Below are 14832 nucleotides of genomic sequence, written 5' to 3'. Positions count from 1 at the left end.
GTTTTTATACAAATCCTTAAGCTATACTGATTGATCACACCCGATTGTTTTGCTTGAAATTTGCAATTAAATTGTGAAACCAATTTTGATGAGAATTGACGAATGACACCACTTGGTTTGCGTGCTAGAAGTCACTCCATACAGAGCTGTAAAGACGTCGAAGCTACGCGGCGTATGGCGGCCATGACGCCTTCTTGTGACCTGTACCTTACTTTGTTTATTCGTTTCATCTCAACTCTAACATTTCAATTCTTTTGAACTGTCATTGGAATGAAAAATCACCACGTATAAGGTTGAGTCTAGACTTATTGTTCCCTTTTCTCTCTCTTCCTTTTTGACAAATATTTTAGTGAAAAATGTCATTTGATATTTAACAACAATAATAATAATTATTATAATCTGGATAGGCTTAATAAATCTACCAAGGGATGACCACACGCTCGGTGTCCCTTCTAAAGGTTATCCACATTTATATTACGCGAAGAAAAATAATAGACCTTGTAGGCTTTGACCAGAATATATCAGATATAAGATAGGGGGAGTAGATAAGATGACGTCATCATATAGGCTAACTTAATGGTTAGTCGTGTTTATGTTACAGTCTCAGTTCTTTTTTGTTGGGACCGATCAATGTGACTTGCTGGCCCCGATAATATTATGCTACATATTAATTAATTGACTTGATAGGTAGTCGCGTTATTATTTTACTAATTTAACCTTAATAAAAACACTAATTAATTTTTAAGGTCCCTAATATTATTTCTTAAAAACATTTTAAGATGAAAGTTAATGAGAATAATTAATTATTTTTATTGATCAATTCATCTTTATTACATTATGACTAATATTTCCCCCACTTTTCCTCCTCAGTTTCGGTTAGATCAGAGTTTTTGGGATGACTGCTTAAACCGGACCTTTTCGGTACTGCAGGTTCAGTTTTGGACGCCTTCAGTTGATAATAACCAGGTTCGGTTTTCATTCCCTGAACCTGATCTGACATCAGGCCAACTGGATGGGAATAAAATTTGAATAAATAAATAAATACTGTGAAACAATTAAAATTAAACTAAGGTGTGTACTTACCAACGACGAGGAGAGCGAAAGCGACGAACACTAGCTTGTTCATGTTGTTATAGCGTTAGCGGAATATTCTGCGGTGAATATGATTTTATGATCGCTATACCCTCGTATTTATACTTAAAATTTAAATTGATGCATTAACATAAATTCAAAAATGAGAATATAAATGTCAAGAATGCAATATATTTCAAGGGGGGGGGCGTGGGACTTTGATTAATGAGAAACGAACTTGTACCCTCTCGTGACATCACAAAGCAATTGGCGCAGTAGTGCATAGGTGGAATCGCGTCCATAGTCACTATAGGAGCTTGAAAATTAAGTTTTGCCTTAGTCTTAAATCATTTGAACTTGGTGATCAAATTTTAATTTGGTGGTTCAACTTTTGTAAACAACATGACCCAACTATTTTACTCAACTCGAATTGACTCATCTAAATTGATTGAGTCAACTTGAGTTGTATCGTATCTGAAATGGCCTTAAGAAGAAAATTAATAATGAAGTTAAATGAGAACAATTGTTATTATCATTATTGATCAATTCATCTTTATTACATTATATGAACTAATTAATATACACGGTGTAAGCCCCATGTTTTCAAGGCAGGATTGGGTGGACCAGAGTTTTTGGTACCACTGGTTAAACTGGGCTTTTTCGGTTCAATTTTGGATGCCTTCAGGTTCAAATCATATCCGTTTTTCATTCCCTGAACCTGATCTGACATCAGACCAACTGAATGGGAATAAAATTTGGATTAAAAAAATTCTGGGAAACATTAAAATTAAAACTAAGGTGTGTACTTACCAACGACGAGGAGAGCGAAGGCGACGAACACGAGCTTGTTCATGTTGTTGTAGCGTTAGCGGAATATTCTGCGGTGAATATGATTTTACCATCGCGAGCCTCCCGTATTTATACTTAAAATTTTAATTGCGCATTAATTTAAGTTTAAAAATCAAAATATAAATGTCAAGAACGCTATTTTTTTCAAGGGGCGTTTTACTTTGATTAATGAGAAACGCAATTTGTATAATTGAACTTGTACTCTCTCATGACAACACAAAGCAACTGGCGCTGTTGTGCATGGGTTGAACCGCGTTCAAAGTCACTACGATAATGCTTGAAAATTAAGTTTTGCCTTAGTCGTAAATCATTTTAACTTTAATTATACGCTTTATTTTTTTCAAAACTTCATTTTATTCGTTATTTGTCAACGTAGATGAAAAAATTGTTGAATTCTACGTGGCTCGCCGAGTGGTGTATTAATTTACAATTATAGAAACTGAATTAATTATCAGGACCAACCAATAAAAATCGTGTCTTATATAACTAAAACTTTAGGACCTTTCTCAATTTAAAGCTATATTTTGGGTTTATACGTGAATCAAGATCTCCGTATTTATTTATTTATTTTGCTATGGCGACGATTTACGGTTGGAATTTGGGATTGGGGGGGGGGGGGTCGGAATTTGGTGCCCATGTTCTATCCCGTGTTTATCTTTAAATGTTAATATTGTTCCCGTTCTGTCAACTTCAAGAACTCCTTGGTAACGCCCCATTACACAACGTCTTGTCGCTTATAACCGATAACCTATCCTTTTACCATAGATACCCCAAATACCTTCTGATGATACCTTTCGACTCTATCTGATTTACCCCTACATTTATTGAAATAATCTTTATATATTTATTATGTCTATGAGGCAAACCTTTCCGGCACGCGCTCGCTCATCTCGAGGCGCGGCGCGCGCGAGCTCGGATAGACTATTTCGATTTTATAGTCGCGCCGTTTTGCTACCCTACTTTCGTAGCGCTTTAAGGCAGTTAAGTTTAGTCCTAAGGTAAGGTTGGGTGTTTATTTGGCGCGATAATGTCCCGTATTTGGCGGGGAACTTTGGAATTAAGGCGCGCTTTCTCCCCCACGTGTTATTATTAACGGTTGTCTTAACACGTTTAAAACGGAGATCAACTTCAGGACTTTTAAAATTAAATGGCGTTTGATTTGGACAAGCCGTCGGCGGATGCGTTTCCACTTGAGAATGCAATGCAATTAACGCCAACCCGAGCTAAGTTTAGTTCTTGCATTTTACCTAAATCTCCTTGCTGGGGTCGGGAAAGTTTTTATCCAAATGCTGAACATTTTATTGAAACTAAGGGAATTGGAGTGTAAAAATTGGTGGGAACCGTACCGTTATTAAAGGGAAGTCTAGTTTGACTTTGAAAGCGGCTTATTAAATGGACACTTCAAATGGTTTGTTTGGGGGGGAGGGGGAGGTCCTGACCCGCCTGGCCTGAGGGGTCGGACACGAGACGATGTTCCTACTATGTCAATTGACCATAATGTTTGAAATAATCTTGATTGTTTCTTTGTTGTTTAATTGAACAGATCCTTACGTCAAAATCTGGTTGCACAAAGGCGATAAGCGAATGGAGAAACGCAAAACACGCGTGATCAAAGTCTCGTTGAACCCGGTGTTCAACGAAACGTTCCAGTTTAGCGTTCCTTGGGAACACATCCGCGAAACGTCGCTATCGGTCACCGTGATGGACTACGATCAAATAGGTAGGAACGAAATGATCGGTAAAATTATCCTCTCCTCACGAAGTGGTCCCACTGAGACCAAACATTGGACCGATATGCTTAGCAAACCTCGTACAATGGTGCCCCAATGGCATAGGCTCAAATCTGTTTGAATTATTATCTAGAACGCAAACCTAAAATATAAAATATTGAAAAAACAAATCCCCAAAAAAAAGAATTTAGTAAAACCAAAAAAAAAAAATAACAACGTATAAGATCTCAGAAAATTTAATTAATTGCTACGAATTAATTAATTAAAATCAATTAAGAATTAATATAAATTGGACGGGAATTCGTTAATGTTAATTGGTCGCCGGAAATTAATTAACGACTCTAATGAAAATTGGAATGAAGAAATGAAATAATAATTAAAAGTGTCGTCGAGGAATTCAGCGAGAGAAAAAACTAAATGAACTAATTTTGTCGTTTTTGAATTGAAATATCAATTATCATGCGAAACTTGACAACAAAGTTTAAATTGGAAGATGTCAGGTAGGAGTTTGAAATCAACTTAATTAACGTTGGACAAAAATTTTGATGACACACGTGTTGATATAAATGTCAGCTGCTTTAAATGGAGATTACTTATCGTTTATTTAATCAAAAATATTGGGGTTTTTTTAATTAGGAGGAACTATGTGCCAGTGGGGTTTGAGTTTTTAATGTGCGGAAGGGAGGGGGGTATTTTAATTTAAAAGTGTTTAATTAAGACTGTAGTTGTGCATGGATAATTGCGCTAATTCTCTGTGGGCCAATAGAAATCGAGACTCTCTTGGTCAGTACGCCCTCTTTCTTCTTTCCAAGTATTTTAAAAATTTGATCGAGGGACTTTGTTAATTATTTAATTACGTGTACAGGTTTAACTTATATATGCAAATTAGTTATTTTTGTGTAAATAAGAAATTGGTGGAAATTGACACTAATTATTGAAGAAGTGTTTGTTGTCTTCATCTGTTTTCGTCATTTGGGGTTTTTTTTTTCATTTTTTCAATAGATGTAGAGTAATTTAACTGGATTTTAAGTATATTTAAATATCATCATTTTTAAAAATTAGAATTAGTTTTAAAGCGGGGTGTGAATAGATCTCGTCGAGAGCTTTAAAATGAAACCGACCGCGTTAAAATCGGACCTGAAATAAGGAAGTTAGGGAGTTTTATACTTTCAAATTTGAAATTCGAAAATTTTCAAACTTCCTTATTTATTGTCCGATTGTAACGTGGTCGGTTTCATTTTAAAGCTCTTGACGGGCTCTGTTGGAATCAGAAGTAATTATACTTAATTTAATCTTCCTAGTTAGTTTAAATAATTTAAATTTAATAAATATAATGATGGTATATCGGTATTGATAAATTTATAGGCAGCTAAAATTGGCGGTTTAAAAAAAAGTAAAAGGGAATTTCTAGCTCAAAACTTTTGAGTTAAAAATTATGAAATTTAAGAAATATAAAATTTATACGTCGTTAAAAGACATTTAAAGAGCTTAATATTGTAGTTTTCTATTTTAAAAGTTGCCAGTTTTACATAAAAACAGTAAATAGCGCGGGTTTCGCTAATTTTTGGTACTGTAATTGGCTTTTGTAGTGAAACAAACAAACAAAGAAAGAAAATCATACATTTGAAAAACATAAAATTAAATATATCGCAAAATTTTTAAACAATACGAAAAAATTTAAAAAGAAAAATGAAGTTTTTTTGACCTTGAACATTGCCGATGAAAATTGCAGATAAAAATGGCAGTATTAAATGCAAATTACGATATATTAATAATGCAAAATAAGTTTTGCAAAAGAAAATTAATCCCGTTAATTTTATGCAAATTTTAATTTATGCAAAAAACAGAATTCGACTTTAAAAAATTAAAAAAAAATTGTATGCAAGATGAGAAAAAAACAAAATATTTGAAAATTTCCAAAAAAAAAAAAATTAAATGTGATAAAAAATTATTAATTATAAATTCTTCAAAGAGTTTAATGAACAATATTTCTTAAAAAAATTTAAACTCAATCAATGTTTGAAATTAAGAAAAAAAATGTCAAAAGTTAGAGTTAAGAGCAGTTGCTAATATTGAAATTTCAAATTTGAAAAAAAAGGGTTTTTGGACTATAACATTTTGAAAAACAACATTGCGTTTAATAGGGCCTTATTAAGAATAGTTAAATCTTGGTGTCTAGCCAAAAATATACATACGAAAATTTCAAATTTGAAAATTGTAGGAGAGTCAAAATTAGGTCATAGGTCAAAGTGTATTTAGAGTATTGACGTCATCAATAGTCTAAAGCAATTTAAATAATCCGGAGAGAATGTTAATTAGCTTAATCAGGGCTTTTTAGATTATCTGGTTAATTAACTGAAATTTTTCACTTTTATTCGAGTTGATTTTAACCAAATAATCGATAAGCCTTGGTCGTCTCACTTCGTTAATTTAGATTTGGTTTAAATTAAAACAAAGTGAAGTTAGGTTTAGTTAGGATTGGCTGCTGTGTTCATATATACATAAATATATATATAATGATCTAGTTTTATTACTAAAGAAAGGTATTTATTAATTAGATATAATTGTTGTTAGACGTAGTCCATTTTTGGCAAAGATAAATTAATTGTTTTTTGGGGCTTTTAATTAAAATTAAAATTAAGATAATGTTAATTACGTATTCGTATTGTACTCGAATAGAGCTCTAAAACGAAATAAACCCCGTGAAAATCCGACTATAAATAAGAAAGTTAGGTAATTTTATACTTTCAAATTTGAAATTCAAAAAAAAATTCCAACTTCCTTATTTTTAATCCGATTTGAACGCGGTTGATTTCATTTTAAAGCTCTATTCGCGCACTTTACGAATCCGTAATTACAATTTTAATTACTACGATATTTTGACTAATTAGCGTATACCAGGAAAATAATAGATGTACAAATATTTGCGTATACAAACTAATATTATCAAGCGAAAGTGGTTAAAACAATGTTTAGCTAAAATATAAAAAAAAAAAACAAATTTGAATAATTTCCTCATCTGGAAAATATTTGTGAAAAAACTAAACGATTCTAGAACGCTATAGATATTATACAACAACAAACAAACGGTGTTTTTTCTTTGGCGTAAATATGGATAAACAAACAAACAAACATACGATGTTATACGAAAAACAAAAACAAAACTTCGGAACCAAACTATAAAGTTGTAAAGTTTATATATAGCTAAATATATTTATTAATAAAAAATTGTTTATTTGTTGTACTAAGAAACGTCACTTTCATTCGAAATAATGTTTATTTACTGCTGTGACGTCATATACATGAGAGGCGAGGTAAGAGTGACATCACTTGATAATAATATTTGATTGCACTTTTTTGAATTTGGTGTTTTTTACATTGCCATTTAATTATTCCATTTATTATGCGTAGATATTTTAAATATTTGTTGTATTTTACATTTATTGCTGTATTTTGCCTTTTTGCTACTGTTCCCATAGTATTATTGCATTATATTGCTTTATTTTTGTCATTATTGCAATTTTTGGGCACTATTTTTGTCATTATTGCAATTTTTGGGCACTATTTTTGTCATTATTGCTAATTTTGTCATTATTGCCATTTTTGGGCACTATTTTTGTCATTATTGCAATTTTTGGGCACTATTTTTGTCATTATTGCAATTTTTGGGCACTATTTTTGTCATTATTGCAATTTTTGGAAACTATTTTTGTCATTATTGCAATTTTTGGAAACTATTTTTGTCATTATTGCAATTTTTGGAAACTATTTTTGTCATTATTGCAATTTTTGGAAACTATTTTTGTCATTATTGCAATTTTTGGAAACTATTTTTGTCATTATTGCAATTTTTGGAAACTATTTTTGTCATTATTGCAATTTTTGGGCACTTTTTGTCATTATTGCAAACTTTTGGGCACTATTTTTGTCATTATTGCTAATTTTTGGGCACTTTTTATGATTATTGCAATTTTTGGGCACTTTTTATGATTATTGCAATTTTTGGGCACTATTTTTGTCTTTATTGCAATTTTAGGGCACTATTTTTATCATTATCGCTAATTTTGGGCACTATTTTGGTCTATGGACAATTTCATCCATTCCCCCCCCCCCCACCCACTAATGACATTACTTTTAATTTAATTTGTTAAAATGCATCATAAATATAATTAACCCTCAACCAATAAATATTCTTCACTTTCAGAATATGTCACGGACAAAACTGGGTCCTCGGACAACACCCTATTTCACGGTTGACCAAAATGAGTCTGACCTTTAACCCTTTCCGCCTACACCACGTTACACGTACAGCGGTCGAGTCCATGAGTCCGGTCCAGTTACCATTAAGAAATCCTAGTTGCGACAAGAGAGCTTTGCCCAATCGCTGTAAGTAATCCACAGTAATTCTAAAGTCTATCAGTAAGAAAAAAACAAAAAAAAAACCGGGTAGCAGACATCATTTTTCATTTCCGCTTTATCGCGCTAGCGCTGGCGGGCGCCTGCGGCGTTGACAGGTGTCATTAAAGCCTCGTCATGACCAGTGTCCTTCATACCAAGTGAAATTATTGGTTGGGAAAAAGGGACTTGGCTTTTAGGGTAGGGTATAGACCAAGAAAAAGGAAAGGTACTTTTTCTTTTGGGACTACTTGTTCGGATTCAATTCCTTTTAAGTTGATTGAAGAGTATATCGAAGATGAAGTCGAGCTGGCCATCAGGGGAAGTGTCCCCCCTCCCTCTCTCTCACTCCCCTTCTCGTTCTAAGTGTCACCCCCTACCCCAAACCCCCGGGCTTTTAAGGGAAGGGGGTCTTTGGTCGGTCACGAGGTTCTATTTCGATCTAGAAGATCATCAACTTACCCACCCCTTTTCGCCCTCCCCCCCAAATAAGGTTTCATTTAAATCGAATCACCTTTAGAGTTGGTATTTTAAAGTACTGGCCATACTCTATATTTATTTATTTATTTATTTATTTATTTATTTATTTACTTCTTGGTTAAATCTACATTTAAAAAAACAAACGGTCGAAACTACGATTTTTAAAATATCTGTGGTGCGAAACTCCACGATTTTTAAAGAATCTCTAAAATTTAAAAAAAATCTCTACGAAACTCTACAATCTTTCCAAAAAACTCTACGAATCTGTACGAAAAAATTCTCAACCGACTTTCATTTAATTTAATATTAATTTTAACATGCAATTCCCAAATAGCTTTAGTCTAGGCCTAGAGATACTTCAAGTTTAATCTTGTGTTTTTTTAGTGTTCTATGGATATTTTATAGGCAATATTTGTTTTTTTAAAAAGTTTTTTTTCCCTAAACAAAAAATCAGGAAATACTTTGGAACTAAAGGGAAGATAATCTATCTTATTTTTTTGTCATCGGCGACATTAAAATTGATTCTCGCTCACACTCGCTTCTTCCGAAATGACGAAGAAATATCCTTCTTTTCTCTCTAAGAACAAGAATTTCTCTTCAATATCTTTTTCCGTATATCGAGCGCCGCCAATTTATTACATTTTCCTTAATGTCATTTTAAACTGCGCTTCTCAAATAATTACGTCACTTACAGACAAAACCAATACCCATTCCCCCCTTTCCTGCCCCCTCGCTATGGGGTTTTACCCCCCAAGGCTGCGCCACAGGTCAAGGCTAACCTGGTAAACTTCGGGGATTAAAAATGGTCCAAGAAGGATCAGAGAATTACAGGAAGAGTCTTGGAGTTTTAATAAGGTCCAATAAGGGTCGGGGAATTTTTAATAAGGTCCAATAAGGGTTGGGAAATTTTTAATATGGTCCAATAAGGGTCGGGGAATTTTTAATAAGGTCCAATAAGGGTCGGGGAATTTTTAATAAGGTCCCATAAGGGTCGGAGAATTTTTAATAAGGTCCAAAAGGGTGGGGGAATTTTTAATAACATCCAATTAAGGGTCGGGAAATTTTTAATAACATCCAATTAAGGGTCGGGAAATTTTTAATAACGTCCAATTAGGGTCGGGAAATTTTTAATAAGGTCCGAAATGGGTCATAAAATATAAAAACGGTCCTAAAGGTTCAGGTGAAATTAAAAATGGTAGAGAAAGGTCAAGGAATTTGATTTTAGTATTGAATCAAAGCCTTTCAACATAGCTTTTAAATTTTGCATATATAATTAAACCATTTCAAAGACAAGTCGTTTATCGGATTCTATAAGCGGGTATAAATGTAGCGAATTTAATTAAGTTTAATGTACTTTCACTTATAATATTACTTAGCTTTATATTTAAGCTTAGTTTAACGAGCGCTACTAATATTAAACTAGGTGGTCCGGGTAGCTCGCGTCAATTGCACTATTGGGTTGAGCGAGATAAAAACTAAAACAAGTAACGTCAGTTTGTCTAGGGGTTTTCATGCATTAGATGTGTAAGCTTAGGTTAAGACAAGGGAACTTAAATTGTGTTGCCAATTAACCAATATATTTAATTACCAGAGTCAATATTTTTAAATGATTTGAACCAACAAATTGATATGACAATAATAAAATAACAGGCACATTAGGCCGTATAAAATAATAGGCACATTAGGCCGTATAAAATAATAGGCACATTAGGCCGTATAAAATAATAGGCACATTAGGCCGTATAAAATAATAGGCACATTAGGCCGTATAAAATAATAGGCACATTAGGCCGTATAAAATAATAGGCACATTAGGCCGTGTAAAATAATTGGCACATTAGGCCGTGAAAAATAATAGGCACATTAGGCCTTTGAAAATAATAGGCGCATTAGGCCTTTGAAAATAATAGGCGCATTAGGCCTTTTAAAATAATTTAGGCGCATTAGGCCTTTTAAAATAATTTAGGCGCATAAGGCCTTTAAAAATTAAACAGGCTCATAAGGCCTTTAAGGTTTGAAAGCGCGTTCATTTCGAGCCGCGTTAGCAAGTTCCGATAGTTAAGGTTTTCACATTACCGTGAGTCGGTCTTGAAGAGAGCGGGGTGCCAGAGTTCAGGAACTCTTGAAGGTTAGCGGTTTTTCTCCAACTTCAGTGGTGGCTCCAAGTCTGATCAGTCGGTCAGGACTCAAAAAAGTATATCTCTTAGGTCCTTGTCCTTTGGTTTTATACCTGACCTCTTGTAGGTACCAAAGGTAGGCCCAATAGAATTCAATGGGGCATGGTTCTAGTATGACCACGAGGGTCATGCTCGATGGTCACGTGACCCAAAGCCATCCATGATTGGCTGTATTAAAGTTTCCCATGCACCCCGTTGGATCCGCACATCCTACATGGTAAAATCACCACCGCGCATCTTTGGGCTTAATTAGATTTTAATGCCCACGATTTCCATCGCGCACAAGCTTTGAACTTTTATGGCCGAGTCGCCATCGCGCACACCTGGGTTTAATTAGCGGGTTGCTTCTACTTTTGAAAAGTGAAGCAAAGGTTCAATAAGAAAGGTTTTCTTAAAAGATACCTACTATGGTTATACATAGTTCACGGTCAAGGTTCAATAAAAGTGTCACAATTATACATTAAGAGATTTAAGACTCTGGTATTGGTATTGGTATATAACTAAAATTAGCATTGGCTTGACAACACAGTTACCCTTATTGCAATCCCTCGTGCCCTTAAGTGCCCCTCTAAGATACGAGTTCAGTCTCATAAAAAGAACACTCGTCGCCGCCTAATGGGCTTAGACGCGACCCCTGGCCAGCAGGTCGCCGCACCTTTACCCATCAAGGTTATCTTTTACGAAATCTTAAAAAGAGTTAAAGAATGACGCTTTCCCGCGCCCTAGAACTCGTAGAGTTACTATTTCCCTTACCCTATCGTAAATCAAAATAAACAATAATAGGACACTTTTGGCCACGAGAATATGCGCTATTTTATATTTTCAGATAGTTTCAAACAACTTATATTTGATTAAGAATATAAATATATATTCGTTACATAAAATCATCATGATTTTTATGATAGTCTTTAATAAAGGTTACGACACAATAAATTGCTTAGAAGTGTTTATCGTCTCGATTACCTGACCAACAAAAAACAAAAAACAATGTCCTTTAAATAGCAAAGTTGGGGACAGGCAATAAAGCGCAATCCAGCAGCTCCCGGCCATTCATCCATCCGGTCGTTAAAGTTAACGATTATGACCTATTAGGTTTAACAGCAATTTTTACGCTCTCGTTGCACTCTTAAAAGAGCAGCAATAAGCCCGCCATTCCCAAGACATATTGCTACATCCTAAGATAAAAAGTTCCCAATGCTTTCTTACTGGTATATAGTTTTTTTCAACGCCGTTACCAAGGCGACAAAGTTCAACCGATAGTAATTACCCCTCGATGGTAGCTTCTCCGGTAGCATCAAAGTGTGCGGGGTGAAACAGTTCTACAGGGGCTATGTACGACATTTAATGCTTTGTTTTAGTTTTTTTTTTATTTTCGGACCTGTGAACCCACGTTAGAGGGTTCCTCCCTGTTCCAAAAGGGATTTGTAATCAAAAGGGTCAATAAACCATTCATTCATTCATGGGAAATAACACAGGGAAGTTTCCCCTAAATGTTGGCTGATCCTTATAACTTTAAAATATCGATGCATGCTTAGGATGTCGTGATTGGAAAATTCATTGATCTTATTTCCTATATTAACTAAATTAAATTAATTTTCCAGGAATTTTCATGGAGTTATATTATAACTTAAATATTAACTGATCGCGAAAAAGGGCCCAAAAGTACAGATGGATTTCCTGTTAAAATAATTTTAACTTTTATGGAAATACCATGGAAATTCCTGTATTATTTTAAATTTCATGGAAAAGTCATGGATTTTTGGAATAGGGTTGAAATATTGCGGAAACGGGGAAAAAATTCTCAATATATTATTATTGGGAAAATCGGCAACAAATTTTCAATTTCAAATCAATTTAAAAATTTCATGGAAAAGTCACGGAGTTTATGTTATAAATTTTTCAAACTTTTTAAACTTTATAATAAAAACGTATTGAGAAAGAGTTTCTGGTATGATGGTTGCCAATTTTCCCGCCAGGTGAACAGTCTCAAAGTAGTTCTGCTTCCAGAATCAATAGTGCAGTTCTCCCATCGGGGAGGGGGGTAGTGAATTATTGATTTTTAGTGCCCGGGGGAAGCGAGAGCGTGGGGTATAGCCTCTGGAAGTTAAACCTAGAGAAAGATGGGGGGAAGCTAGCTTTGATTGACCTCCTGACCCCTTCCTCCCCCGACCCCCCAGAATCCCAAATGTCTTTGGTGGCGCTGGAGCGTATCAAAACATTGAAAGTTTTCCAAACCCCCATTTCTTACCCCCCATCCCATAGGGGAGAGGGTCATGTCTGGAGTCGATTGATTTTTACGCTATTCCATTCAAATTCTTCGATTTCAATATGATGTGATATCCTTCTAGTCGTCGACATCGTAGGTCTAAAGTACTTGCTGCAAAACCTCTTATAAGTCCATCCAAGGAGAGGTTATGGTTAAGTGGTTGAGCTATTTGATACCAGCGTAACACGGAGCTCAACCGTCCCTATAAAATCCTATATTTTAATACCTGTCCCATATTATCATCTAATTTGAAGCGACCAGGGATAGATTTAATTTTAGAAGTTGGAATGTTGAACAGAGTAATATCTGGGCGCGCGTCAAAGTTCCGGACCCCCTTCCACGGGACGGAGGGGGGGGGTATGAAAGAAGAGGCGGGGGGTCATAGAGACAGAGGTAAAAAGGAATTACGTATTTAATTTTTCGCCATCCCCTTCAGCAACGTCATCAAAACGTAAGGTTTAAGTGAGCAGCCAATAAGTGTTGGTTGGAGGGAGGGGCTCTATACTGGGGGGGGGGGCTATGAGTCGGGATAACGGAAGTAAATACTAACCGTTAATTCTCCATTCCTACTTCTAAAATTAAATCTATCCCTGAAGCTAGATTAATTGGTGTATTTACTGATGTTTAACAAATAGAACTTGGTCGTGTTATATGAAATACTGCTCTGAACTCGAATAGCTAAACCACTGACGTCATGTACCGTATTATTCCCAAATAAATAGATAAATTTATCGACGATAAAACGATTTTTATGTTTAAGTTCTAAGAAATCATTTAAATTTATCAGTTTCTTCGGTAAAAAAGAAAATACAATGAACGTGATATCGTAAAAAATACATAAAAATATCGATTAACCATAAAATATCTTGGCACTATTATAAACCCCTTCTTAATGTTTAATTCCCTATGCCAAGTTAAGTTGACTTTCTCTTTACATAATCAGAAATTGTGTGTCCATTTATCAAAGTAGTCTTTTAATATTTAGTCGATTAATATTAATGGCGTTTCATTAATTCGAGACTCCATTTAAAACCTGTTATTTATTATATCTATTTTATTTTATATAATATAAACTTTTGTCTAAAAGCGACGACGGACTTAAGACTATGTTAGTGGATTCCGATTAGTCTATTTGAGTGTAATTAATATCTATTTAATGCCATTGCTGCCAAACGCAGTTAGACAATAAATCCCTAGCTCTAGCCGCAATGCCCGCCTACATTCTACATTATATATATATGCTAGCTGCCTAAATCTGTAATCGATTCTTCTCAAATAAATATCGATCTGATCGATTTATTTCCACCCTCCCCCCCCGGGGCCTAGAAAAACAATAACTCCCGATCCGATGTCTTAAGGGATATGTTTCTTCCCCCTCCAAACCCCCCTCCCCCAATGTCCGATATTCCAACCCCCCTTTTCTCTTATTGGTCAAATTGTTGCTTGGTAACTTGTTTGACCCACAAACAAAGTTTAACTTTTCTTAAAAAAGAAAAAATTATAAGATAATATTATTGATAGAATGTTACTCAATTCATTCAAGGAATTTTATATTAATTTTAATATATGCAAATTATTCAATTTAAAATTTTATCTTATATATGGTAAGAAAAAAAAACTCCCCAATAAAACCAACCCGGTTTTATTTTTCTTTCTAGCCCAGATTGACTCTTGAAAAGTTAAATTTATTTTTACTTTTAAAATATATTTTCATTTTTCAATAGATTTTATCCATTAAAATGCTAATATTATATATATAATACAAAGATAGATTAGATTTCAATAAGTGACAAATAAAATTCAGTTTATTCGTCTTTATAAAACGCAAAATGTCAACCAACATCAAATTATGGGGTTTTTTTTT

The 14832-nt window shown here is 34.2% G+C and overlaps 1 protein-coding gene across 3 annotated transcripts in view; it reads left to right on the top strand.

Moving 5' to 3' along the window:
• Positions 1-8083, top strand: part of LOC149612756 (synaptotagmin-7-like) — a 46102-nt gene extending 38019 nt beyond the window's left edge. For 2 of the 3 annotated variants that reach the window (XM_089858215.1, XM_089858214.1), the window contains exon 7: positions 3464-4685. In XM_089858215.1, the coding sequence (XP_089714341.1) occupies positions 3464-3771 (308 nt within the window). In that variant the 3' untranslated portion in view covers positions 3772-4685. Of the gene's footprint in view, positions 1-3463; positions 4686-7854 lie in introns of those variants that run through there. The other variant, XM_089858216.1, reaches the window with a different exon arrangement.
• The last annotated feature ends 6749 nt before the right edge of the window (positions 8084-14832 follow it).

Source organism: Phalangium opilio, unplaced genomic scaffold (genome assembly GCF_054372755.1).
Source record: "Phalangium opilio isolate 3A_F unplaced genomic scaffold, DU_Popi_V2 ptg000232l_1, whole genome shotgun sequence".
Lineage (NCBI taxonomy): Eukaryota > Metazoa > Arthropoda > Arachnida > Opiliones > Phalangiidae > Phalangium > Phalangium opilio.
This window is presented reverse-complemented; position numbering and strand designations above follow the sequence as displayed.